Source organism: Oncorhynchus mykiss, chromosome 19, assembly GCF_013265735.2.
Source record: "Oncorhynchus mykiss isolate Arlee chromosome 19, USDA_OmykA_1.1, whole genome shotgun sequence".
Lineage (NCBI taxonomy): Eukaryota > Metazoa > Chordata > Actinopteri > Salmoniformes > Salmonidae > Oncorhynchus > Oncorhynchus mykiss.
The window spans coordinates 6,536,945-6,561,319 of NC_048583.1; the positions used below are offsets into that span (position 1 = coordinate 6,536,945).

At 45.3% G+C, this 24,375-nt stretch overlaps 1 protein-coding gene across 3 annotated transcripts in view; it reads right to left on the reverse strand.

Moving 5' to 3' along the window:
* Positions 1-16,974, reverse strand: part of LOC110518704 (zinc finger protein basonuclin-2-like) — a 156,777-nt gene extending 139,803 nt beyond the window's left edge. The window contains exons 1-3 of one of the 3 annotated variants that reach the window (XM_036954095.1): positions 16,667-16,972; positions 15,293-15,676; positions 11,471-11,539 (exon numbers count right to left, since the gene is read on the reverse strand). In XM_036954095.1, coding sequence (XP_036809990.1) covers positions 11,471-11,539; positions 15,293-15,676; positions 16,667-16,669 — 456 coding nt within the window. In that variant the 5' untranslated portion in view covers positions 16,670-16,972. Of the gene's footprint in view, positions 1-11,470; positions 11,540-15,292; positions 15,677-16,666 lie in introns of all 3 variants that reach the window. The other 2 variants (XM_036954098.1, XM_036954096.1) reach the window with 2 other exon arrangements.
* Between the last annotated feature and the right edge of the window lie 7,401 nt (positions 16,975-24,375).

Here is a 24,375-nt window from a genome sequence, read left to right on the forward strand (position 1 = left end):
ACACACACACACACACACACACACACACACACACACACACACTTCCCGGCTGATGCTATTACTCCCTTGCAAGCTGAGAGGTGTTAGCCTCCTCTTAACAGATCTGACAGCATTTAACAACATGGCCGACCATTTCTAATCACCTCTGTGATTTCATACCTATTATCAATTGATCTCAGCATCTGATAGGGTTATATCCCCTCCTCTCTCTGAATCATACGGGAAGTGTAGTGTCATTTTCAGCGTGCTGTAATCACCCGTGCCACCAACGACTCGAAATCTCTCCAATCGCTACCACATTATCTGATTATTTTCTGATCGTGTCATATTTGGGGGCGATGGAGGTGGGGCGGAAGATCGATGAGGCGCTAAGACTCGCCGGATGTGACCTACGACCCGGGGTGACACGAGGTTAAAGCTGTAAATTTACGAGGTTAGCGGATAGATGGGAAAATGGCCATAAATCTTATTGATAAATCTATTGGTGTCAAAGCTCCTCCCCTGTACAAAGCAAGATCAACAAGCTGCAGTGTGAAGGCATCTTCATGATAAACACAAAGCTTTATATTTATAATGTTCAGAGGGGAAACATGTCTAATGGATTATGTGTCATGAAATATTCAATGTTTTTTGGAGTTCCACACATCATGTATACGGACAGGGTTCCAACAAAGCACTTACCACTGTGTGTTTCCCGACAATAGGAAAGGTGGGCCACGCCATTTAAATGAAAACATCAACAGAGAAAATGTGAGTGTGAGTATCCATTACAAACTAAGGACACACACACAGGAAACACACACACACGGCTCCAGAGTGCCTGATGCGGGCACACACACACACACACACCACATCACTCCAGCACACACACAGCTCCGTTTTCGCTTGTTACCAGACTTTTCACTTTGTCCCTTTGTGTAAGATGGGAAACAGCCTCTTTAGCTGAGTGGTGTGAAACAGCCGGGGTGGGGGGTGGGGTGGGGGGGGGGGGGGGTTACGAGGGGCCAAGAGGTCACACACTCAGGGCCGCGACCTCTCACCTCTGCCTAGTTGCCTGGGATACGCCAGCTAGTTCATTTGAAGTCCATCACATGGAGCAAACAAGATCATTTGTGACTTGATTGGCATTATGGATTGAGAAAGGCAGAGTGTGATGGTGCTCCATAACTGATGATGCTGTAGGAACAGGTTCCATGAAGGAGCAGCTTTAAAGTGGAGTTCAGTGTCGGTGCAGGTCTCTCATGCAACTTTCTTCTTAGCTAAGAAAATGTCAAACATACCCTCCCTGTGTGTGTGTGTGTGTGTGTGTGTGTGTGTGTGTGTGTGTGTGTGTGTAGGTATGGTTCCACTCAGTGACAGCACGAACAGCCTCTCCCACACCAGCCCACATTCTATCTGCAATGAGCGCACACGCACACGCACACGCACGCACACGCACACACACACCACCCAGTGTTGCAGCTCACCTTAAAAACACACGTTCTAAGATGGTGAAACAGCTGTGTTTAACAGTGGCCATTAAATGCTATTAATCTAACAGCACAAACATCTTTAGAAACAGGAAGAGAGGGTAAACAAGCACATGTTGCCCCAACACGTCCCTAATGGAAGACGCTAGTTAGCCTGTTTAAACATCTTTCAAGGTGGGACTTCCTGATTTCTTTCTGGATAAAAATGTTGACACCGTTGTGTGAGAACTATGACTGCCGATGGGCGAGGTGATGCTTTTCTTTAAGTATTAACACAAATTAAGGCATTCTGTGTGTGTGTGTGTGTTTGTGTGCAAGCGTGTGTGTGCGTGTGTGTGTGTGTGTGTGTGTGTGTGTGTGTGTGTGTGTGTGTGTGTGTGTGTGTGTGTGTGTGTGTGTGCGTGTGTGTGCGTGTGTGTGTGTGTGTGTGTGTGTGTGTTCATTTGTGTGTGTGAAAGAGAGCGATGGCTTTAGTCTAAAATGCTGTTGGCCATGAGCCCAACCTCACCAGTACCACTCCTCTCCTCTCTCCAGACCCTCCCTACAATCCTCCCCACGTCTCCAACCGTCACACAGCAGATTACAGCAGCAGAGGGGGAGAGATGGATAGACACACACAGAACGATGGAGGAGGGGAACAAACGAGGAAGAAGAGAGGGGGAAGGCTTATGAAGAAAGACGGGAAAGAAAGAAGGAGAGGAAGTTGTCTGGTCGTCCAGACCTCAGCTGTAGTCGGCCCCACATCACCTAGGCTACAGTATGTCTTGTCAAAGTAGACACAGAGCACAATCATTATTCAAAAGAACAAATTGCCCTGTCGTTTTTCCCTCTGTACAATACTTTGGTAATGACATGTTTGGTCCAAACAGGGAGCCGTAGAGGTTTGGTTTTGATTAGAGCAACAATGTTGTAGCACATCCCAAGTGCTATAACACATTAACACACACACACAAACACACACACACACACACACACACACACACACACACACACACACACACACACACACACACACACACACACACACACACACACACACACACACACACACACACACACACACACACAGAGTGTCGCATTATCGGGGGGGGGGGAAGTCAGTCGACCTCCGAGCGCCGCAGAACAAGTCAAATTACCATCATTATCTACCTCCTTAAATAGCCAGAGATAATAACGGTCCACCGGCAATAATAATAGTAGCAATTCTTCCTCTGCATTATGTGAAATAACAGGGAGCGAATTAGCCGTTGCGCTAACTGAAAAATGAAAGGGTTGTGTTCCTTGAGAGGAAAGCGTGAGTGTTTTTTCCTTTGTCGTCTGCGTTGAAAGGACAAATTGGCTGTTGGTATAGAGGAGGGGTCCTTAGACCTGGCTGCTGGTAAAAATAGTAGGCCATCAACCTGCCTGTGGCACTGGCACAGTTCCAACGCAAACAAAAAAAAACAAGTCAGGAGGAATAACAGGATGGGCCCCCTGTGAAAGTATGTATGCACAAGTTCATGTCTCTTAGTGTGGGTCAACGGTGTGTCACATTCCTCCTCGCTCAGGGACAATACCAAGTCATGTCTACAGATGGAAGTGCCAAATATCTCTGAATAAACCTTTGTGGAAGGAATATAATATTATGCACGTCTGAGTGTGTGTACTTTGTGTGTGTCCATGTTGCACTCCACAAGTATGTGAGTGTGTGTTCCTGCTAATTGTGTGCTGACTTATGGTGGCGCTGTGTGTCAGTGGCACTACCCAGGTCACAGTGGCTACATTGGTTGCCTCCCAGGTCTTGAACATCTTCTGCTCCCTCTGCCCCTTGAACCCCCTCAGTCCCGCAGGCCTGGCGACAGCTGCTTCATTCCGGCCTTGTCAGCCCCTGAGCAGAATGTGTGTGTGTGTGTGTGTGTGTGTGTGTGTGTGTGTGTGTGTACGCGCGTGCCTCTGTGTGTGTGTACGCGTGTGTGTGTGTGTGTACGCGTGTGTGTGTGTGTGTGTGTGTGTGTGTGTGTGTGTGTGTGTGTGTGTGTGTGTGTGTGTGTGTGTGTGTGTGTGTGTGTGTGTGTGTCAGGGGCCAGGCCACGGTGCTAATGTCCCCTCATTAGGCAGGCTGTGGGGTGGTGACATCCTGAGCAACACTCTATTCAAACAGCCACTTCCCCTCGTTCCCCTTCGCTCCGCACCGACCGACGACTTCCCCCCGCCGCAGGAAACTAAGGCAGGCCAAAGAAAAATAAAGACCCTCACTCTGAAAAGGAGAAGAGAGAGAAATACCCACACCTTTTCATGTATTTGAACAGGCACCGACATCCAAGATTGGGGTGATTATGGGCCATGCTTGAAAAATAGAAACAGATTTGTCAAAAAAGTATTTTAGTACAATCTGAATCGCATCAGCCCAACTCTGTTTTACCCAAACTGTAGCTCTGCATAAAATCCAACTGTCCTTTATCTAGTTAATATATTTATGTTTGTAATATAGTGTATTTCTATGGTTCAGAGCTCTAGACTGAATCAAACTCCCTGCCAGTTAGATGTCTCCGTTCTTTACAGATCATAGGGACTACATATGGCCTCTGTAGCTACAGTACAACCTCTACTACACACATCTACAATATTCCCCATCATCGTTACATGGTGGATATAGAAGAGAAGAATTGTATTTTTTCAGAAGGAACATGCAACGTCAAATTTCAGATAAAATAATGAATAATCGTTATTTCCAAATTATTAGACGATGCCCATCGCCTCAGTGTTGTGTATAAAAAGCATGTCTTAATCATATTATTACACTGCTATAAGACTGTAAAAAGAGTTGAATAACCTTGTTACCATATGGTTTCCTGCTGTGTGGTAGTTGTTGCTGTAAGCCCAGCACTGACAGGGCCATAGGCCACACACACATCAATACACAGGGATTAGCTAGCAACACACTGGCAGCTAACATTATCGTTGTTTACAACACACCAAGACTAAATAAACCATTTGACAGACAAACACACAATGGCCTATAAACAACTCATAAATCCACTAGCACCTTCAGGAATATAACAGAATAGAATCCAGCTTGATCTATCTTTCTCTCCGGAGATTATAATAAGCAAAACATGTGAACGTTTTTTTTTTCCAAAACCAGGAAAGACACAATTTAATGTTGAACTGGACACTAGAGATTGTGTACAACATAAGGTGAAAACAAACAAGCTGCTAGCCAGTTTCTGAATATCCTGTATTTGGTATTTATAATGGTTTTAATCGGTGGGGTAGACGGACAGCTCTGTTTCAGAGTGTGCAACACAGTGGGGTGTGAGGAGTGTGTGAGAGGCCTGGGTGCGGTACACACACACACACACACACACACACACACACACACACACACACACACACACACACACACACACACACACACACTCTCTCTCTCTCTCAGGGCCTGTAAGAAGTAGGAGGGGGTCCATGGGAAAAGGCTGGTGGAGGACTCATCTCCCTGATAAGACACGAGCAGATGGCCCTGCATTGCTGTCGTTCCTGAACACACACACACACACAGACTCCGTACGCATACACTGCTGTCGTAGCAACGACCCCAACACAGTACGTTCACAAAGAAAACACTATTAGAAGACACTCTGTCTCTCTCCAACCCACTCCAGTCGTCCATCCATCCATCTATCCCTTCATCCAAACACCAGAGATATCATGCAGGAGACAGATCACCCTGACCCCGTGAGTGATCCTCACGTCCCATATTGATCAGTAGCTGCAGCGGGAGACAGGAGACGACAGGGTGAACGTATGTACACAACACCGGTGTTACAGTGCTACAGAGCCGCAGACAGATGACGCCCACATCGTTTCAGTGTGAGGCTTCGTGTCACAGCTCTGCGTCTTATGCAAGGCTGAGGATCAAATCCAAATGAGATCATATGCTGTGGCTTGGCTGGAAAACTCTGGGTGATGTTTTCAATGTCCATTCCATAACCCCTCCAACTCAGGGAAGACTTAGTTAGTTAGGCTATTTTCATCAGATCATTGTAAGTACAAACTATCGTACAAATGATTGATCTCTACGGTTATAAACTGGTAATACAATACAAATGTCTGAGTTTGATTCATGCATTTTCATCAAACAAGAGACAGACGTTTTAAAATATGAAGAATGTCTCCCGATAGTAGGAAAATAATTCGCTAGAAATTGACGATGTGACAAAACAGAATATCTTAGAGATTGAAACCCACTGTGTGTGTTAGTCGACAACACAAGGAGAACATTGAAGGATCTCCAGAGCATTTTAATATTCCATGTCTGCCTCGCAAAAATAGGGAGATTGAGGGAATTTAAATCATGAATATTAAAATATACAGTTGAAACAGAAACTACTACAAACTACACTGACAAATGTTTATTAAATGGCATAACCGCAGCAAATTAAATAACCAAATTAATTCATATTCTGATTAAAAGGAAAAAGGGGGCCCTAAATTAAATGTCCACAGCGTGAATTATTTTTAACGTGCAAGTTGAAAAAAGATCAAAGCAAAAATAGGTTTGGACGTCATGTCTTCATGCCTGACGCTTAGATAAATACGTGGTGGCCGTATAATGAATGGCACCTTGTGCGTCTTCCCTCTCCTAAACTCTCCTAAACTCTACATGCCATCTAAACCACAAACTTGGGCACACAGACAAACACACGGTAAACGTACAAGTGGTCCACATCCACCTTACACACACACACACACACACACACACACACCTTTGCTCTCCTCTCCTCCTCTCACCTCAGATTCTACCACGTCTCTGCTCTCGTCCAGAAATAACAGGACCATACTGCAGTAACTGACGTAGTTAAACACACCCCTACACCTTCTCCACTTTTCCACTATGCACACTCTCACTGACACTCCCAACAAGCCAATCTAACAACACCAATGGAGAGAGAAAAAAGAAAAAGAAAGCGAGAGAGAGAGACCTCTACCTTAGAGCAGATCCCCCCCGCCCCCCCCCCCCATCCCAGACCCTAATTACCCAGATCCCAACGTGTAATTAACAGTGGTTGAACCCCTCTAGGGGGTGACAGCCAGAAAGAGAAGGCCAGCAGGGACCCCCAGGCTTGGGGCCAGGCTGGAGGGCAGAGTGAGGAGAAACGGGGTTACGGAAGGACCAGGGCTCGGGAACAGAGGAGAAACGAGGAAGAGGTCAAAAAGAAAGTAGCCTCCAGGCTTCATTAGCTGTAGGTAAGATCCCTCTCTCCGGTCTCCAGCCCAGAGACACACACACACACGTGAGGATCACTCCGGTCTCCAGCCCAGAGACACACACACACACACGTGAGGATCACTCCGGTCTCCAGCCCAGAGACACACACACACACACACGTGAGGATCACTCCGGTCTCCAGCCCAGAGAGGACGGTGCCAATGAAAACACTACAGAGCAACAGTCCATCCAAACCTGATAAGGACAGACCACACAGTAACACCCAGCCACTCAGCACCACTTCCACCTCTCAGCTAGGATACACTCACTCACTCATTGTGACTGGGTAGGCATTGCCTTGGACTGGGCCATTTCCTTTGTCCCTTTGAAAACAGTGACCCTATAACTGGGACTTCCTGTGTTACACCCAAAGCAGTCCCCCTCCTTTGGGCCAATGACGCAGTGTCCCCTTCCTCTATGGCCACTTCCCTGGTGATAGGACTACCTTACTCATCTAGTGTACTAAGGGGGAGGGAGGGAGGGAGGGTGGACCCCAGGGCTTAGGGGCTGGTATTAGTGCTGAGAGAGAGAGAGAGAGAGAGAGAGAGAGAGAGAGAGAGAGAGCGGTAGCGAGAGAGAGAGAGAGAGAGAGAGAGAGAGGTAGCGAGAGAGAAGGATACATAGAAAGAGAGAAGTGGCATGGCGCTTCTTCCACATATCCCCTTTCACCTCTCGTCTCCTCCAGCCAAGGCCAGCCAAGACCCGCACACACATCAGCTCGCACCCGCACACTCATGGAGCCAGAGACAGAGCCAGCCCTGTACAGAGAGAGAAAAACACCACTCTTTCCCTGACATACTCACTGGTTCTACAGGTACTTTAACATATGCAAAAGATAAGAAGGGAAAACACCTCATACACATGATGGTATCTGTGGTCATGCAGCCCATCAGAGATGCAGAGTATGGTGTAGTCACACAACCCTCAGGAATAAAAGACACTGAAAATATTATAATATCAGACACGCAGGCAGAAACACACACATGCAACAGGCCTCGGCAGAGGAAGGAAAACAGCCCGTTAAACACAGCCAGCACACAGGCAATATATCCTCTGAGGGGAAAACAGAGCACGACACTCTCCTAGAAAATTAGCCCACTTTCTCTCTCGCTCTCATTTTTAAAAAACAACGCAAACACACACTAACAAATTCTTGCATGCAACAGCACAGCGATGAACTGAACAGGGGGAAAACACCCCTCCCTCAGAAATACTTATTCACACATAAACACACACACTAACAAATTCTTGCATGCAACAGCACAGCGATGAACTGAACGGGGGAAAAACACCCCTCCCTCAGAAATACTATGTTAATAGGTGAATTAAGGCCCCTCTGATCTACACTGAAGAGGATGACATTAAGTCCATTATTGACTCAGACAAAACTAACTAGGAGATGTGCTGCTATTCATCTAATATGATGTCTGCCATGCCTATAGGGAGAGATATTACTATAGCAGGGTTTACATTCAGATACATATAGCCTATAGCAGGGTTTACATTCAGATGCATACAAACCTATAGCAGGGTTTACATTCAGATACATACAGCCTACAGCAGGGTTTACATTCAGATACATATAGCCTATAGCAGGGTTTACATTCAGATACATATAGCCTATAGCAGGGTTTACATTCAGATACATATAGCCTATAGCAGGGTTTACATTCAGATACATACAGCCTATAGCAGGGTTTACATTCAGATACATATAGCCTATAGCAGGGTTTACATTCAGATACATATAGCCTATAGCAGGGTTTACATTCAGATACATACAGCCTATAGCAGGGTTTACATTCAGATACATACAGCCTATAGCAGGGTTTACATTCAGATACATATAGCCTATAGCAGGGTTTACATTCAGATACATATAGCCTATAGCAGGGTTTATATTCAGATACATATAGCCTATAGCAGGGTTTACATTCAGATTCATATAGCCTATAGCAGGGTTTACATTCAGATACATATAGCCTATAGCAGGGTTTACATTCAGATACATATAGCCTATAGCAGGGTTTACATTCAGATACATATAGCCTATAGCAGGGTTTACATTCAGATACATATAACCTATAGCAGGGTTTACATTCAGATACATACAGCCTATAGCAGGGTTTACATTCAGATACATATAGCCTATAGCAGGGTTTACATTCAGATACATACAGCCTATAGCAGGGTTTACATTCAGATACATATAGCCTATATCAGGGTTTACATTCAGATACATACAGCCTATAGCAGGGTTTACATTCAGATACATATAACCTATAGCAGGGTTTACATTCAGATACATACAGCCTACAGCAGGGTTTACATTCAGATACATATAACCTATAGCAGGGTTTACATTCAGATACATATAGCCTATAGCAGGGTTTACATTCAGATACATACAGCCTACAGCAGGGTTTACATTCAGATACATATAACCTATAGCAGGGTTTACATTCAGATACATATAGCCTATAGCAGGGTTTACATTCAGATACATATAACCTATAGCAGGGTTTACATTCAGATACATACAACCTATAGCAGGGTTTACATTCACATACATACAGCCTACAGCAGGGCAGGTGTAATAGCCTACACTCCACAAATGCAGTTTTCAGTTGATGGGGTAAAACTACATGAACTAACAAAATGGTTGCACATGTACAGAAGTTATATAAATATTTATCTTACATTAGAAAATATAGGATCACTTGAAAATGATAGATATACAGATTATACAGGCAGATATGTGTATAACCAAAATGACAGCAATAAGGAGAGATTGTGTGGTACAGAAATGGAGAGGTATTGGTTGAAGAGAATACAGCAGATGTAATCGATAGTTCGGTAATGACCTCGCTGTAAAGCAGTCCATCTAAGCCGTCAATGTATTGACATGAACCAGACAGACAGACAGACAGACAGACAGACAGCTCCATGCTGATGATGCCTGCCCTGCTGTATCTCCTGACTGCAGTGTCAACCCCCGTACTCTATACACAGTCCTCTCTGTACACAGTCCACATCTTCTGAACATATACCCTTCTTGCAACTCATGTTTGAAATACATGTGACATTATTGCATTGTCTGATCTGCTTTTTCATCGTGTATATTTTCCTAATTGAAATATGTGTAGTTCATTCTGATTGAGTGCAGGACATACAGAGTAAATCCATTACAATGTTAAAATGTCACCAACATGAACAATCTATTGATATAGGCCTATAGTAATCATAGTTCAGAGAAAATGACAACGCATTCATTTAAAGATGTTTCAAATCTTAGAACTGCGAATTATTCACAAAGTGGTTAGGGGAAATAAACACAATAGAACTATTACAGAGTTCTGCTAGAATCCTCTGCTAAAGGCCATGAATTCTGCTAGAATCCTCTGCTATAGGCCATGAGTTCTGCTAGAATCCTCTGCTATAGGTCATGAATTCTGCTAGAATCCTCTGTTATAGGCCATGAATTCTGCTAGAATCCTCTGCTATAGGCCATGAGTTCTGATAGAATCCTCTGTTATAGGCCATGAATTCTGCTAGAATCCTCTGTTATAGGCCATGAATTCTGCTAGAATCCTCTGCTATAGGCCATGAGTTCTGATAGAATCCTCTGCTATAGGCCATGAGTTCTGCTAGAATCCTCTGCTATAGGCCATGAGTTCTGATAGAATCCTCTGTTATAGGCCATGAATTCTGCTAGAATCCTCTGTTATAGGCCATGAATTCTGCTAGAATCCTCTGCTATAGGCCATGAGTTCTGATAGAATCCTCTGCTATAGGCCATGAATTCTGCTAGAATCCTCTGCTATAGGCCATGAGTTCTGCTAGAATCCTCTGCTATAGGCCATGAGTTCTGCTAGAATCCTCTGCTATAGGCCATGAGTTCTGCTAGAATCCTCTGCTATAGGCCATGAATTCTGCTAGAATCCTCTGCTATAGGCCATGAGTTCTGCTAGAATCCTCTGCTGTAGGCCATGAGTTCTGATAGAATCCTCTGCTATAGGCCATGAATTCTGCTAGAATCCTCTGCTATAGGCCATGAGTTCTGATAGAATCCTCTGCTATAGGCCATGAGTTCTGCTAGAATCCTCTGCTGTAGGCCATGAGTTCTGATAGAATCCTCTGCTATAGGCCATGAGTTCTGCTAGAATCCTCTGCTATAGGCCATGAGTTCTGCTAGAATCCTCTGCTACAGGCCATGAGTTCTGATCGAATCCTCTGCTATAGGCCATGAGTTCTGATAGAATCCTCTGCTATAGGCCATGAGTTCTGATAGAATCCTCTGCTGTAGGCCATGAGTTCTGATAGAATCCTCTGCTGTAGGCCATGAGTTCTGATAGAATCCTCTGCTATAGGCCATGAGTTCTGATAGAATCCTCTGCTATGCACCTAGCATTTCAAACATGAAATAACACTCAACAATAATAACAGTAATAAAGTATAATGGCATATTTAGAAAATTGCTGAACTAGTTTAATAGCAAAAAAATAATACAATAATACAGTATTATTATTATTATAATTATACCTTTGTGTTCATGCTTGGCCCATTATTAACATATATTAGGTATAATAATAACCTACATAATTACTATAGTTTATATTTTCCACTAACATTTCTGATGTGTTAATCCATCTATTGCTTGTATTGGGATCAAATACCGCTGCATGCCAGCATCTCAGATGCTGTAACAATACCGAGAAGATAAGAGAAACATGTCAAGCTATAGAAGCGACTGTACCTCGTCTGTAAGGTCTCGGCCCATAGTCGACCTGTCGCACTTCAGAGGAAGCCGCGTTACAGCACCCGCCTTGCAGAAGAGAAGGGAAGAATTTAGAAGGGCGAGCTAATTAAGAGCAGATATTTAGATTGAAAACATACCCTGGCGCTGTAAATGCTACCGGCCCTATTTCTTCAAGATTTCCTCGATATCTTCCTTCGCCTGACTGGCATTAGACCCTCACAGAAGAGGTGCGCCGCGGCAACATTTTACGAGCCCTAAGTAATCCTTGAGTTGTTCCACACCCCTCAGCTTTTGAAGCGCAAGGGAAAATAAAATGACATGGCTTAATGTTGGTTTATTGAGGGGGAATTAGCCTACTAGTGATGGACCAATTAGAGGCGCAGTGATATCACTTAACTGCGGACTGTTTAACTTGCAAAGGTCGATATTAATATCCATGCATGTACCCAAAACAAAGTACTCAATTACGACGTCAAAATATTATTACACCGTAATGCTTTGGAAGGCTTAAAAAGATAGTTTAACATAATTTATGGGGAGTTTACATAACGAAATATGATAATAATGTCCCTGCAGATTATACATAAAATGATCCGCACATTCTTAAATATAAAGAAAGCAGATGCAACTATTTGACAATTTGTTGAGTCTATTTTATTGATTTAACTCGTGTATCTGCTTTTGTAGATAATGTAATATAAGGTTATGTTTATAAATCCTCTTATCACCAACAGACAAAAATAAAAACCAAAAGCCAGGCGATAGGCAATAGAGAGGAGGTAGGCCTATATTCCATGTTATATAGGGTATAGGCGTAATCTTCGTTGTAATTCTTAATCATTTACTTCAATTACAAGCATTATAACGGTTGGATTTGCATGGAATGTATTCGACCATGAAAAGATGGCAGTCAAGGAAAATAACTGAGAATCCAAAAATGAAATTATTCTTACTAGAAGTTTGGAGAAACGATGCGAAACATGCCAGGCCTTTCCCAATCATTTTTTTGCCATTCATGGTTTCTGCATTTTCGATTTCGTTTCTTATACTTACGTTTAAAAGGTAGCCTGATTGAAAAATACATTATATCTAAACTAAATTAAAACCATGTCTCTCTCTGTTTGCTTGTCTCTCTATTAGTACTCATGCAAAAAGCAATGTACACATTTAATTGAAATGCACTTCTTATTTTGATTTGATTGCATCGAATTAGCACATTAATCGTCGTAAAAATACACTTCTAATATGAGAAGCAGGTGTTGACATAGTGTGACGTTGAGGTTGCAAATCTTATAAATTAAATATATAAAAAAATATATATATATCCAACCAGGTTAAATTATCGTTTTTACAATTCATTCTATGGTAATTTAGATAATTGTTTTGGTTTCTTTTTAGGTGACATTCCTTGGCAATATAATTGCTCACCTGCTGTAAATTGTGTTTGAACATATGCATGCTGTTCTATAACTGAAAATAAGAATTGAAAAAATAAAACGTAATCATACACGAACACGTAATTATTGCATGTTCCCTAATGACTTGTATAGGTAGGCTACTTTGCAGTGACTATATAAATTCAGAGGATATCAAATGGTCTGAGAGTGGATTCTTCGCTGCAAAATCACAACCAACACCCGTAAGTAAACAACATGCCCTCACTCACATCAGCACATACTGCTCCTGCTTTGCGTCTCAATCGATTGCTTTGAAATAATTTGCCCTAACACCGATAAAAACGCACCCATGACTCATGTCACTTAGCTGATCTTTAAAGGGAGGATTTGAAACACGAGCCCCCATAACACTCATTTCTCCCAATACCCCAAGGCGCGCGGCTCGGCAAACACAAAGTCATTATCGGTTAGATTCCAATAAGGCAGTCTGTCAAGGTGAGGCTTCTTTGGAGGATTTTTGTCATGCCTACTAAACATGGAAAGATGCCTTCTAAGTGGTGCGAGGGAGGATAAATAACAACGAGTCCCACAGCTGATTATATTGAAACAACGGCGCGCATTTGTAAAAAGGGGGATTACGAAACGTGAGTCCCAGCAGATGCTGGATGCTCCTCGGTGTATGAGCGCGGGGCCCATCCACCTGCAAGCAGATGCCGCGCGAGGACGAATGAGACGGTGCCAGGAGCATCCTCGTGCGATATGGTTCCGTTATTCCAATCGACATGTCAATAGCTTTGCAGTAGTTTATATTAATAATACACACAGCTCAAAACATGTGTTGAAAGTGAGAGGATGCATCATGCGTGTCCAATATGGGGTGCAGATGTGCATGAAAAAACAGAGGCCACTGACAATTCTCCACACATGCCTCATACATTTAGAGAAAGGTCAAATAAAGGGAATCATTGGTGAATCATTTCACTGAATAAGAGCAAACAATTTCACACATTTCGGTGAGAGAACACAGTCATGGAAATATTGGCAACAGGGTTTAAATCACTCAAAACAACGCGTATTTCTTTTGAATTGCTTTAAGTAATTGCTCAATTAAAAAAGCAATATTCATATGCACAACATCGGTGATAAAAGTAGTAGAAAAGACTGATTCATAAAATAACCACTAATACGTTTATTTTCAAACTCGACACGGCAGAGACTGGCGATTGCACAAGGTCTGCCTGCCGCGGCCTTCGCATGCGTAACAGCGTGTGCATGGTACGGAGACACACACAGGTTCCACTATGATTAATTACCAACTAACTACCCTCCTTTACAACTCCCCCTCTCTCTTTCTACTCCTTTACCTCAACGCACTGTACATCACCAATGAAACCATATAACGCCCCCACAGCCACACTCCCTTTAAAAACCAGAACGCCGAGATATTTTATACTTCTCAAAAAAGCCAAAGTCATAAAACACACGACTGTGAACAGGAACGATAACGGACGCTAGTTGTCGGAGGAAATGTGAACTTCCCTCAGTTATAGGTATCCGTTATCGCTCTTCCAGACTCTGGCTATTCACTCACGGTTGCCTGTCTCTAGCCCGTGTTCGAGGCTTCCTGAGCGGACCACATGTAGTCAATTAGCCCGACCCAGAGGGCGACTCTTCCACAGTCTTTATCAGCGCGGGGTTACACAAACACTACAATTTCTGCTTTTGAACTATATTGCACAGACAAATTAGGAGGAGTGGGGTGAGCGCAACCGTAACCAAACGAGCCAGGGGACAATCCGGTGAAATAACTCATGGCATCTTATATTTCGTCCCTTTTTGTGAACATTAAAATGTATGGTGTCTTTTATTGGAACTAATATGCAATTCAATTACGACATTTGATCATTATTATTTCAGGAGAAGAGTGCAGTGCACAATGTCAGGTGCATATACACTCACAAGACACACACTCTCTCACACACCAGATCCAAACTGCACAGGATTACAATTCAACAAAATAGCCCAATGGCAAGGCAAATAAAACACAAAAATGAAGACTGAAAAATGCAAAGATGAGGAATAATCATGTCAACCCACATAATATTAACTCTTTCAAAAACAAAACATTATCCCACACACACTCACATATCCCCCCCCCCCTCTCTCTCTCCCACACACACACACACACACACACACACACACACACACACACACACACACACACACACACACACACACACCACCAGCAGCAGCACCTACCACAACACCTAAACACACACCAAGTGTCAAAAAAAAGTCCGGGAGGTATTTATACCTCAAATAAACACACAGGCGGGACACATCACAACTAAGAAATAGACGGATCACCATGAAAGCTAAAAGACAGAAAAACAGATGGTTGAATGAAGGGGAGGGGACTCACCTGCTGGGACATTCTGAAGAGGAGGTTGCTCTGGTCAGTGCTCTGTTGCTGCCATGTCCCCATGAAGCCGGGCTCAGCACTGGGAGGTCTGGTGCTGAACTGCATGGAGGACCTCCCCTCTGCTCCCTTAGCGCTGCGGCTAACTATGCTAACACCTATGGCACCACTGGAGCCACCGCTACTGCTACTGCTGGAGACGGCTGTGGGGCTAGCGCTGTTGTTGTGGTGCTGGTTGGAGGTGATGCTGCTGGTAGAGGTGGTAGTCGGGGTGTTGGCGGTGCCGCTCAGGGTGGACTCTGGTGCCCTCTCGGTTTCTGGGTCTCTGGGCGCCTGGCTGCTTCTCTCCTCGCTGCTGCCTCTCACATCCAACCCTGCCTCCTCGGACTAGAGAAAGAGGGAGGGGGGAGAGAGGGGGGAGGAGGGGATAAAAAAAAAGTCAGTGAAGGTGGGTTTGGGATTTTGGGGGTTGGCCTGTCGTTTTTTTCCCCCTCTTCTTTTTGAACAGAGGGAGCTTCTAGAGGAGAGGGAGTGTGAGAGGGTTTCTCTTGGCGGCCGGTCGCTGAGGAGTGTGTGCAGAGTTCATTCTGGAGGAGAGCGCAGTGTATTTCCTCAGGGTCTTCAAGTGGGAGAGGAAGAGAGGGCAGGATGAGCAGAATGCTGAAGGTAAGGAGGGAGGAGGAGAGCTGGAGACGAGGGGGGGTGAAAGTGAGGGAGGAGGGAGAGAAGAAAGGAGGGATGGAGGAGATGATGTGGAAGGAGGGGTCTCTCTTTTTTCTGTCAGCGGCCCTCTTGCCTTTAACCATCTGCCAGTCATTTCATATGGGCTGTCCTCAGAACACACACACACACACACACACACACACACACACACACACACACACACACACACACACACACACACACACACACACACACAACCAGAAATCACTTGCAAAACAAAGTCACCCATGCATAACCTGGAAACTCTTACCCGCTCATTCTCAAGCCTGAAACACACACACTCAAACTCACTTATATACATACACACACAAAGTAGGTTATCTGTAAAAAATAAAACAGAATTTGTAAAAAATGTAATAAAATAAAATAAATGTCACTCTTGGCAACAAAAAAACCTTCTTACTATAATCTAATCTATAGTAAAAATATGCACATGCAGCATTCCAAACCAGAAATAACAAATGACAACACAATTACACTCAAATAGAATGCAGAATTAAATCAATTAAATGCAGCCAGCTTCCAAAATCAACAAGGAACCAAAAAAAACGAAACATTTGCAAAATATTGCAAACATGATAAAAAAAAGTCCCATGCATCTCTGTATAAAAACATTCAACCTAACCATCAACATAATACATTAACTTCTCTTACCATCAAATCTCTCTATCCCAACGTAGACATTAGGTGTGAAAGTGTGACAGCAGCAATCCACCCCTCCCTGCCTGCTTCTCTCTCTCCCTCTTTCTTCTTCTCTCTCTCTCTTTGCTGGTGCTGCCTGTCCCTTCTCTTGCTCTCTCTCCTCCCTCCGTCTCTCTGTAACTCCTCCGCGCTCCGTAGCAGCAGCTGTGTGACTGAAAGCCTGGGTGTGTGAGCGTGTGTGTGTTTGCATGTGAGAGGAGTGAGTGTGTGAGGACCAGCGCAGGCTCAACTGAGTCAACTGCGCTGCTCCTTTTGGAGACGCTCAATGACATCGCGCTTACGCTCCGACACACACACACACACACACACACACACACACACACACACACACACACACACACACACACACACACACACACACACACACACACACACACCTCCCCTCGCTACTGAGGGGAGCTGGGGAGCGAGCTTCACTGGAGAAGCCGTTTGCGCTGCAAGCGGCCAGCGCATCTCAGAGCATCCAGTTCTCCTTTGGGACCTCCACCGCTCACCGCAACACACACACACACATGCACACACACACACACACACACACATACACACCTGCACACTCCTTATGCTGTCTAATACAACACATTTAGCTCTTAATGTTTTGGGGTAAAAGCTAGTTTTTTTGTTAGTTATACATAACAAGCCAAATAGTCTGCTTTATCATTTTTTTTCATACATAACACTCACAGTATTCTTTCTGATAAAGAAATACATAAATTGTGATCTAGAGATATTTGGTGATATGTGAACACAAAAATGTGCAGACGACATGGCATCATTAAAGTCTGGAGCCTTTGTCTGTTTTATCCCAATCTCTATAAGACTAATGGAACTAAGGAGGCAGCCACACACACACACACACACACACACACACACACACGGAAACCCCGTGTGGATGCTTTCAGATTTTAATTAAGGAAAAAAATGAGGAAGAGGCTCCATTTGAGCCAAATTGGTCCCCACAGCAGCACAGCCCCACAAAGGTATGGGAATACAAAGAGAGCGGGAGGAGAGAGAGAGAGCGAGAGAGAGAGAGAGAGAGAGAGAGAGAGAGAGAGAGACTGAAAGGGAGAGAGAGAGAGCGAGAGAGACTGAAAGAGAGAGAGAGAGAGCGAGAGAGACTGAAAGAGAGAGAGAGAGGGAGGAGGAGAGAGAGAGAGAAAGACAGAGACTGAAAGAGAGAGAGAAAACTATAGAGACTGAAAGAGAGAGAGAGAGAGAGAGAGAGAGGGAGGAGGAGAGAGAGAGAAAGAAATAGACTGAAAGAGAGAGAGAGAACTATAGACTGAAAGAGAGAGAGAGAGACTGAAAGAGAGAAGCTATATAGACAGAGAGAGAGGAGAGAGAGCGCTATAGAGAGAGAGAGAGCAGAGAGAGAGCGCTATAGAGAGAGAGAGAGCGAGAGAGAGAGAGAGCACGACAGAGAGATTTAGAGAGGAGGAGAGAGAGAGCATGAGAGAGACAGAGAGAGAAAGAGAGAGACAGAGATTTAGAATGAGAGAGAGGATAGAGCACTATAGAGAGACAGATGGAGAGAGACAGAGAGAGAGAGCTCTATAAAGAGACAGAGAAAACAGAAAAAAATAAAGAGAATGCTCTCTACTTCTAAATTACTAGAACAATGCAGTGACATTTCCCCCCCATCTATTACCGCTCCTATCTTCCTCTCTACCTCCTTTTATCATCCCTCCATCATCAGAGAAAAAGGACATACTGTGATCCCCGGACCGCGGTGGCGATGTCACTGTGATCTTTGAGAAGCGAGGGATAAAGAGAGAGGAAGAGAATTAACTCATCTCCTCCGTTAAATTAAATGGCTTCTGATGTATGAAGCCACTTCGGATTTTGTGGCAAATTGTAGGAGACGGCGGCTGCCTGTCTGTCGGTTAAAAGCCTCTGTGCTGTGCTAATGACGGCACTGGGCTAACCTTTACAGGAGATTAGCACTGTAGCATTTACCTCCAATTGGTACAATGGAGAATTTTGGAGCAGACGACGAGGAGGGGGAAGAGGGAGACAAAATGGTTACAGGAACTTAAAATACCTCTTTTTGTCTTTCACCTTTATTTGTCTCTTTCTCTTGTCATCTCTCTCTCCCGCTCGATGTTCTCACTTTTCTCTTTCCCTCTTTCTTTCCATCCCTCTCTCTCCTTCCCCCTCCCTCTCCCTCTCTCTTGCTTCCCCCTCTCGTTCTTCCACTCTCCCTCTCTGTCTGCGTTTTGTCTTTAGGCATAAACGCGCGGTGGCCTCTACAAAAGCCACAGGCAGTCTGAGCCGCGTGGTAAAGGGAGTAGGTGTTCCCTTTCCATTAGTGTGTCATGCTCTGCTTTTAACCACACTGTGAAAAGGTAACGCACACACGGCAGGAGCATCACGCTAATTACATTAAGTGACAATTCAATGGCCGACGCTCCTTTCTACTCTCCATACACATCTCTCACTCGGTCTTTCTCTCTCTCATTCACACACACACACACACACACGCATGCACACATAACCACACACACAGGCGCGCGCACACACATCCCCCTCTCTCTGTAAATGTGCTGGTCTCTTAGTTTTTCGAGTGGCACTCAGTGTTTCAAGTCAACCTGGTGGCTCAGCTCCTGATCTGGCCTGTTAATGGCTGTTATTTGTGGGAGGATGGAGAGGAGTCTGCCAATATCCCTCGCTCTGTCTTTCTCTCTCTCTCTTTACTGCCCACTCTCCATCCTTCTCTCTTGTAATGGCAGTGGCCATGGAGGAAATAGAGAGCCAGAGAAGAGAGGGAAAGAGAAAAGAGAGGAAGAGAGGGGGAGAGAGAGAGAAAAGAGGGAGAGAAGAGAGAGAAAAAAAAGAGAGAGAAGGAGGAGAGAGACAGCTATAGAGAGACAGAGGGAGGGAGGGAGGGAGAGAGAGAAAGAGCGAAAGAGAAAAAAAGAGGGAGAGAAATAAGGAAGGAGAGAGAAGAGAGAAAGAAGGGTAAACGCAGAGGCAGAAAGAGTATCACACGTCAGTAATAGAGTCCTTTATTAAAAGTATTATTCTGTAGGACTTGAGATTCCCCTCGGAGCCGGGGGCCATGTCCAAGCCCATATAATTAACCAGAGGCTCAGCTACGGATCAATTACCAGACAAGCAAGTGATAGTCAAATCAATGGAAGATCATCAGGCTCGTTATCAGTGTTGCAACTCATTAGAATAAAAGTGAAGAGAGAGAGGGAGGGAGAGGTGGCACTGCAGTGACTAGGGGATGGGAGGGTGTGCGTGATGTGGACGCGGTGGGGGGGGCTGAGGGGGTAGTGTGTGTGTGTGTGTGTGTGTGTGTGTGTGTGTGTGTGTGTGTGTGTGTGTGTCTCTCTCTCTATACATGAGAGAGACAGAGAGAGAGAAAGACAGAGTGAGGGACAGAAAGAGAGAGAGAGAGGTGTCAGTATTCATCAGTGTGTTGAGCTAGTTATTCACTTAGATCTGTGTTGTGATAGTTCACTGGTGTGGTGTAGTGGTTCTTCTTCCCCTCTCTCCCGGTGGGGACAGACTTCCTGGGCAGCACTATATGACAGGGTGCAGTTCATTTCATAGATGGGCTGCATCCACTCAGGCTTGCAGGGATCAATACGAGTCTGTGCATGAGGTTACTCCCCTGCCATAGCATCCCACACCCAAGTGACCACACTCTCTAGTCTATTCTGAAACATTGGGTTTCAGTGAAAGGCAGTTGGACAGCTGCCAGCTGTCTTTCTACACTAGACCACTTACAGAATGTCCAGAAACGTTACAAATATAACAACGCTGAGCTGTATTCATGTGTTCATTCATTGATGTCTTAATTTATTAATTAATTCAATGAATTAATGAAATTGTTCACTCACTCCAACATGACTGAACATGACAGTTAACATCTCCCGTTAGCCCAAATCAGCCTCTTTATTACACCAGACCATGAATGGTGCTGGGTGACGACATCGTCCCCTGGGTCATTTGCACATCACAGGAGGTCATGACTGGACAGGAAATGGTTCCAACCTTGACCTCTGACCTGTCCCAGATGGTACCTGTGCGCTCGGCCCAGAGGGGGGCACTGTGTACCCCTTCTGTCACATGGCCTCTATTGTTTTATGATAGGATATTACACTATTTACAGCTCAGAAATGTATATTTTTCTAGATGTATTTTATTAGGCTCATTGATTTGATAGTTGTGTAGAGTAATACAACAACAAAACATATGAGTGAGTTGGACTTTTTTTCCCTAAAAACTGAAGACTGTAAAACAGTTACATTTGAATCATTTAGCAGATGCTCTTATCCAGAGAGACGTACTCATAGTGAGAGCAGACATTTTATGACTTTATTTGTCCTGGTCCCCCGTGGGAATCAAACCCACAACCCTGGCGTTGCAAGTGCCATGCTCTACCAACTGAGCCAATACAGGGCCATTAAAAGGTGTCGATTATAATGATTGGCTCATCAAATGCAACATTTGAACAAATAATATTCCAAAGACAAAGATCGAAAGAGAGATGCTACTCTACGGCCTTCCTTCCTGCCCTGTCCTTCCCCTCGGGGTTGCTAAACTCCACCACTCCACTAATCTCTTCACCACACCACCTAGACCTCTCTCTCTCTTCACCACCTAGACCTCTCTCTCTCTTCACCACCTAGATCTCTCTCTCTTCACCACCTAGACCTCTCTCTCTCCCACTGCTCTCTTCACCACCTAGACCTCTCTCTCTCCCACTGCTCTCTTCACCACCTAGACCTCTCTCTCTTCACCACCTAGACCTCTCTCTCTTCAACACCTAGACCTCTCTCTCTTCAACACCTAGACCTCTCTCTCCCACTGCTCTCTTCACCACACCACCTAGACCTCTCTCTCTCCACCACCTAGACCTCTCTCTCTTCACCACCTAGACCTCTCTCTCTTCACCACCTAGACCTCTCTCTCTTCTCCACCTAGACCTCTCTCTCCCACTGCTCTCTTCACCATCTAGACCTCTCTCTCTTCACCACCTAGACCTCTCTCTCCCACTGCTCTCTTCACCATCTAGACCTCTCTCTCTTCACCACCTAGACCTCTCTCTCTTCACCACCTAGGCCTCTCTCTCCCACTGCTCTCTTCACCACACCACCTAGACCTCTCTCTCCCACTGCTCTCTTCACCACACCACCTAGACCTCTCTCTCTTCACCACCTAGACCTCTCTCTCTCTTCACCACCTAGACCTCTCTCTCTTCACCACCTAGACCTCTCTCTCCCACTGCTCTCTTCACCATCTAGACCTCTTTCTCTTCACCACCTAGACCTCTCTCTCTTCACCACCTAGACCTCTTTCTCTTCACCACCTAGACCTCTCTCTCTTCACCACCTAGACCTCTCTCTCCCACTGCTCTCTTCACCACCTAGACCTCTCTCTCTCCCACTGCTCTCTTCACCACCTAGACCTCTCTCTCTTCACCACCTAGACCTCTCTCTCTTCACCACCTAGACCTCTCTCTCTTCACCACCTAGACCTCTCTCTCTTCACCACCTAGACCTCTCTCTCCCACTGCTCTCTTCACCACCTAGACCTCTCTCTCCCACTGCTCTCTTCACTACCTAGACCTCTCTCTCTTCACCACCTAGACCTCTCTCTCCCACTGCTCTCTTCACCACCTAGACCTCTCTCTCTTCACCACCTAGACCTCTCTCTCCCACTGCTCTCTACACCACCTAGTCCTCTCTCTCTTCACCACCTAGACCTCTCTCTCTTCAGCACCTAGACCTCTCTCTCTTCAGCACCTAGACCTCTCTCTCTTCACCACCTAGACCTCTCTCTCCCACTGCTCTCTTCACCACCTAGACCTCTCTCTCTTCACCAACTAGACCTCTCTCTCCCACTGCTCTCTTCACCACCTAGACCTCTCTCTCTTCACCACCTAGACCTCTCTCTCTTCACCACCTAGACCTCTCTCTCTCTTCACCACCTAGACCTCTCTCTCTTCACCACCTAGACCTCTCTCTCTTCACCACCTAGACCTCTCTCTCTTCACCACCTAGACCTCTCACCCTTCACCATCTAGACCTCTCTCTCTTCACCATCTAGACCTCTCTCTCTTCACCACCTAGACCTCTCTCTCTTCACCACCTAGACCTCTCTCTCTTCACCACCTAGACCTCTCTCTCTTCACCACACCACCTAGACCTCTCTCTCTTCACCACCTAGTCCTCTCTCTCTTCACCACACCACCTAGACCTCTCTCTCTTCACCACCTAGACCTCTCTCTCTTCACCACCTAGACCTCTCTCTCTTCACCACACCACCTAGACCTCTCTCTCTTCACCACCTAGACCTCTCTCTCTTCACCACCTAGACCTCTCTCTCTTCACCACCTAGACCTCTCTCTCTTCACCACCTAGACCTCTCTCCCTTCACCACACCACCTAGACCTCTCTCTCTTCACCACCTAGACCTCTCTCTCTTCACCACACCACCTAGACCTCTCTCTCTTCACCACACCACCTAGACCTCTCTCTCTTCACCACCTATACCTCTCTCTCTTCACCACCTAGACCTCTCTCTCTTCATCACCTAGACCTCTCTCTCTTCACCACCTAGACCTCTCTCTCTTCACCACCTAGACCTCTCTCTCTTCACCACCTAGACCTCTCTCTCTTCACCACACCACCTAGACCTCTCTCTCTTCACCACCTAGACCTCTCTCTTCACCACCTAGACCTCTCTCTCTTCACCACCTAGACCTCTGTCTCTTCACCACACCACCTAGACCTCTCTCTCTTCACCACCTAGACCTCTCTCTCTTCACCACCTAGACCTCTCTCTTCACCACCTAGACCTCTCTCTCTTCACCACCTAGACCTCTGTCTCTTCACCACACCACCTAGACCTCTCTCTCTTCACCACCTTGACCTCTCTCTCTTCACCACCTATACCTCTCTCTCTTCACCACCTAGACCTCTCTCTCTTCACCACCTAGACCTCTCTCTCTTCACCACCTAGACCTCTCTCTCCCACTGCTCTCTTCACCACACCATCTAGACCTCTCTCTCTTCACCACCTAGACCTCTCTCTCTACACCACCTAGACCTCTCTCTCTACACCACCTAGACCTCTCTCTCTACACCACCTAGACCTCTCTGTCTTCACCACCTAGACCTCTCTCTCTTCACCACCTAGACCTCTCTCTCTTCACCACCTAGACCTCTCTCTCTACACCACCTAGACCTCTCTCTCCCACTGCTCTGTCTGTCTGTTAAAGTTCAATAACTAAATGGGACAAATTGTCCAAGTAGGGGTACAAGACAGTCTGTATCCAGTCCTGGAGGCCTCTCTCAAAATTAGGGGTGTTAAAACAATCATTGGAGGAGCCAATTTCCCCAAGCTCTTACAGTGGGGCTGAGTAGACCTCTTCATTTTCTGACGGAGTGAGGGAACCTGTTAAAGTAAACAACAGAAGGGGAAAAGAGAGGGAGCAGGGCGGGAAGTGATGAGGTGCTCCAAAAGTCACAATTATTAAATGACGATGTTTGTTGCCTTGTTATATTGCAATTTTCTTGCTCTGCTGAAGTGAAAATCACGGCCGAAGCAAAACCAAATAAAATGGCCCTTTCAGCTGAAGGGAGAGAGGGAGGGGGCAGGAGGGAGAGAGAGAGGGGGCAGGAGGTAGAGAGGGAGGGGGCAGGAGGGAG